Source organism: Solanum pennellii, chromosome 4, assembly GCF_001406875.1.
Source record: "Solanum pennellii chromosome 4, SPENNV200".
NCBI lineage: Eukaryota > Viridiplantae > Streptophyta > Magnoliopsida > Solanales > Solanaceae > Solanum > Solanum pennellii.
This window is the reverse complement of record NC_028640.1, coordinates 74,439,268-74,443,543: the sequence shown is the minus strand read 5'-3', so window position 1 is coordinate 74,443,543 and position 4,276 is coordinate 74,439,268. Positions and strand designations below refer to the sequence as shown.

The 4,276-nt window shown below is 34.5% G+C and overlaps 1 protein-coding gene across 1 annotated transcript; it reads right to left on the bottom strand.

Moving 5' to 3' along the window:
* Positions 1-878: 878 nt before the first annotated feature.
* On the bottom strand, positions 879-3,982 carry LOC107016110 (protein OSB1, mitochondrial-like). The gene is made up of 4 exons (XM_015216596.2): positions 3,587-3,982; positions 3,361-3,499; positions 2,267-2,348; positions 879-1,454 (listed from the first exon to the last, which is right to left on the bottom strand). The coding sequence occupies exons 1-4, from the start codon at positions 3,931-3,933 to the stop codon at positions 1,228-1,230; spliced, it is 795 nt and encodes a 264-aa protein (XP_015072082.1). The 5' UTR covers positions 3,934-3,982; the 3' UTR covers positions 879-1,227.
* Between the last annotated feature and the right edge of the window lie 294 nt (positions 3,983-4,276).

The window sequence follows — 4,276 nt, the reverse complement described above, 5'->3', positions numbered from 1 at the left end:
TATCACTTCACCACAAACTTTACGAGAGGAAAGGAAAAACATTAATATGTTATGCATCATGAAATTGTATATACTAGATTATATTTCTTCCTAAGATTAAAAATCTACGTAACTTTGAATTTGGTTGCAAGTATTTAATAATACATGCATTAAATTATACAACAAAAATTATATATGCAAGATAGAACACAAAATAAAAGTATCAAACAACATAATTACCCTTAAAATACGTGATATTTCATGTATTATTATTCACCACATAATTAAAGGATATATATATATATTAATTTATCCATTTGTCTATAATTGACAATTATTATTATTAATGATAATAATAATTGTCAATTTTAGACAAATGGATAAATTAACTTATCGTATATTGGCATACCATGACTTTTTATTCACTATATATTTGGACATATATTATGGACTTAAAAAGTTCAAATTGGACACGAAAGTCTATAAAAGTCATCCCAATAAAGACTCAAATGGTAGGTTCATTATTTTGTATTCCACTGATGAAGTGAAATTTTTTACTATAGAAGATGATATATGATGTCTAAACCTTTGCATTGAAAATTTTTACTGTATATTATGAATTCTCCTAATAAAAATCTCGATTACTATTATATTTACCTGAAAATCTCGATTACTATTATGTTTACCTGACTTCTTTCATAATCAACACTAAAGAAAGTTCTTCTAACTCACTTCAAATATCTGTTTATAGTGTTTTACAAGTGTATTAACACTTAATTCCTTCTAACTCACTTCAAATACCATGTATTACTAGGAATACAAGAAATAATTTGTCTCGTATTTGCCCTTATTTTTATTAACTATAAGCTCCTACGAAAAATAATAACGAAGAAACTGACCCTCAATGTTAACTCGATAAGCATAGTGTCATGATAACGAATCAGCATAAATATTTCATATTACAAGTATTGATCTTACAAGAAACTTATGTACATGAAATATTTTTCAAGAAACAGGACTAAAAACAACTAGTAATACTGCTAAGATTACATAACTAGTGACATAAACAAACAGTGCCTTTCTTCTCATTTATAATGGGGATGGATCCTGCTCTATTTACCAAAGCAAGTTGTATAATACCAAGTATGCACATAGCCAACAGTACCTTTGATGTTTCTCTTCGACCAGGTTTCAGCATTGCACTGGACCCTTCAAAAGGACATGGTCTTTGATGGAGCTTAATTGTTCTTAGAAACTTTCGTAAGAAAATCTTGAATCTAGGATATCCAACTGTCTTTTTATCCATGGTGGATCATCTGTCCTGAGCCAGAGAACTTCACCAGTATCTCTGTTCTTAAAGTCGGGGTATTTAGGATTGACTTTACTCTTCCTGAAGTCCATCCATTCAAAAGGGCTAGCGAAGAAAATTTGCCACAATTGGATCCGGTTCCTGTAGTTCTCCAATTCATCTTCACCTGAGAATGCAAGTAAATGTATCTAGAAATGAGTTGACGACATTGAAGAAGTATATATAGATGTAGGATCAACAAATTTCAATCTCTCTAAGGCTTGATTAATTGGATTACTGTGTAATCACGCCTTTTGGTTTGGCGCAAAAAAAAGTTTTGGCACATCAAAGTCTCCGCCTGTGAGTAGCTCTAGATAAAGTCTTGATTGAACTTCAAAGGACAGGAGGAGAATCAAGCATTCAGTGTTAAATGTTTCAACACAACGTTCAAAGCAGCAAAATTGTTAGCAGGAATGTCTGAGGAAGTTCGTATTTCAGTTCATGTCTCAATATCCCATTAGTTCCAACAATCAACCAAATGTAATGGTCATAGTGCGCAAGAGAACTAAAAAAAAAGGTTCACTAAGACCTGGATTATGTGAGCATTGTATAGTCTCTTTAGTTGTTTGTTCTTTCTGTTGTCAGGACAGAAATTCCCACCCATCCATTCTAACTCGAAGAATTGAAAGGAGGAAGCGATAACGAGTATCTTACAATAAGGTGCATTTTCTTAAGCTAAGTAAAATCATACTTGGATATTTTAAAATTAGGCTATGGTGAATGTGTCAAAAGTTGATATTTGATTTCTATTAGTTCTTAAGCTTCATTTTAGTTAGAAGTTATCCTCCTACTGTTTGCAATTTTTCAATTACTCAGACATGCTGCATGTACAACGCTCTATTTAGGCCCATTGCACTCCGATATAGAAAATGTCTGCCAATTGGTTGGAATCTATGAACATCATAACTAATAAAAGATGCTCAGAAAGGCAACATGTACCTCTTGATTCTTTCTTCTGAAATTCTGGGGTTGCTAAGGCTTGAACATCTGGAGTCACGAAATTTATTTCCTTCACATCTACCTTCACAAAAAATCAGTACATGAAAACATGAAGCGGAAACATTTTTGTGCAGCACAAGCTACATAAAAATATGGCAAAAGAAAAAGCATTTTGTTCAGCACAGGATCTCAAATTTACAAAAACACATCTAATGCGGGATCATGTTTTCTTGAGGGTATTTCTTGTTTCCATCCTTTTTATTCTTTAAAGATCCAGGAGAAAATTTAACTGTTAAAGAATAGGTGCACTTATGTCACAACTTCCTCTATTAGCCTTTGTCTTTTAAGAGATATTCAAAAGCTGATCATATCCCCCAATCACCCGGAAAAAAAAAGGCAACTCATATAGGAAACCTAAACACCAAATGACAGATGCAACTCTAATTAATCACTTCTGAAAGATAAAATTGTGTGCTATGTCAAAGAGAGTAAATGGAACAATATCTTATCGAAATGGTTAGCTCCATCTACAAATCTTTTACATCCAAAGTCGAATATTTCGCTGAATTGGAATGAATTTTTAAAGGATGATCCTCGCCTCGGTGTCCCAACCAAAAACGTCACTTAGTTCGTTAAACAAAAGAAAGGTACTTGCAACTTTGTATCCAAGTACTTCCCATATACTCTTGTCCTCCTTATTGCAATTCAGTCGAGCTTTTTCACAAATAACTGAAAGTTGTCATAATCCTAGATCATAACACAATGGGCAGTCCTATGCTTGCTGCCGAACCAACATCCCTAGGTCATTACTAACAATCCAAATTTCTCAACACAACACTAACGTATATTATATCTACCGAACCAAAATTACAACTGAGAATTGGAGCAATGAGCTAATAATGAACAATACTAATGGGCATAGCATGGAAATAGGTAGCCAGTAACAGACTGAGCCAAAGCTTCAACATAATAGGCATAGAACTCTTCTTTCTAACACACAATCCTTTTTAACCAACTGCTATTTAGGCCTGGATCCCAAATAACACGATGACATTTTTATTCTATTTACCAGTACTATTTTTGTGGTTACAAACCTGGTATCTCATCTTATGTTTACCATTCTCATCAGTCTTGATGTATGATCCCAAATGACCCCAAACATATACCAGGTCATTTGATTTCAAATGCTCCATTGACACTTCCGCCATTTCATCCCACATCTTCAACATAACTCTGCAGAGTGTTAAAATTTCTCAGACGATCACTCGACTAATAGTTATAGTAATTAATTTGCAAATAGTAGTAAAATTAGAGTCTCACTTAAAAGATGGACGGGATTGAGAAGAACCGGAGACACTGAGTAAAGTATGAACCCCAAAAGAGCCGTTTTTAGTGTTAACTCTTTTGAATGGGTAATCAATTTTTCCTATGAGACTGACGGAGTTATGGAGAAGCTGAAGTTGTTTTATCGTTGATGGGCGTTGAAATTTGAGGGTGTGCTGATACACTGCACTTTCTTCGCCTTCACTATCGTCACAGTAGAAATCCCCCGGCCGGTGAATCCCCGCTGCCGCCGCCGCTGAGGAGAAGTGCTGGTGTCGGAGAATTTGGGCGGCGGTTGAAGCTGCCCGTTTGAATACGGCGGAGGAACAGGCGGCTGCTGCCATGGAAATGTGGCAGCTTATTTTTTTCGGCGGGTGTTTTTAGTCTCTTACAATCGCTAATTAATCACAATTCACGTGTTTAATTAACTAATTAAAAAGGAAAAGCTAAACCAATCGGGTCCACTGCTGATCTCGCGGCCCAAAAATTGAGTCCGGCCCAACTCTCTTTACATCCTCAACCCAAGTTTCTACCTTCTAAATCGGATCATTTCTTTCAGGAAAAATTATATAATTAGACATATTTCACTTTATATATTATTATTATCTTTATTTTCAAAATATTACGCATTTTACCACTAATTAAGAGTTTCCTACAATATATTAAAGAAGATGCACTTAGATGTAT

Coding starts and splice junctions, on each gene's coding strand:
- LOC107016110 (XM_015216596.2), bottom strand. CDS start 3,933: ATGGCAGCAGCCGCCTGTTCCTCCGCCGTATTCAAACGGGCAGCTTCA. Junction 2,349..3,360: donor AACATAAGATGAGATACCAG/GTTTGTAACCAC, acceptor TTTTTTGTGAAG/GTAGATGTGAAGGAAATAAA. Junction 1,455..2,266: donor TCAGAAGAAAGAATCAAGAG/GTACATGTTGCC, acceptor TTGCATTCTCAG/GTGAAGATGAATTGGAGAAC.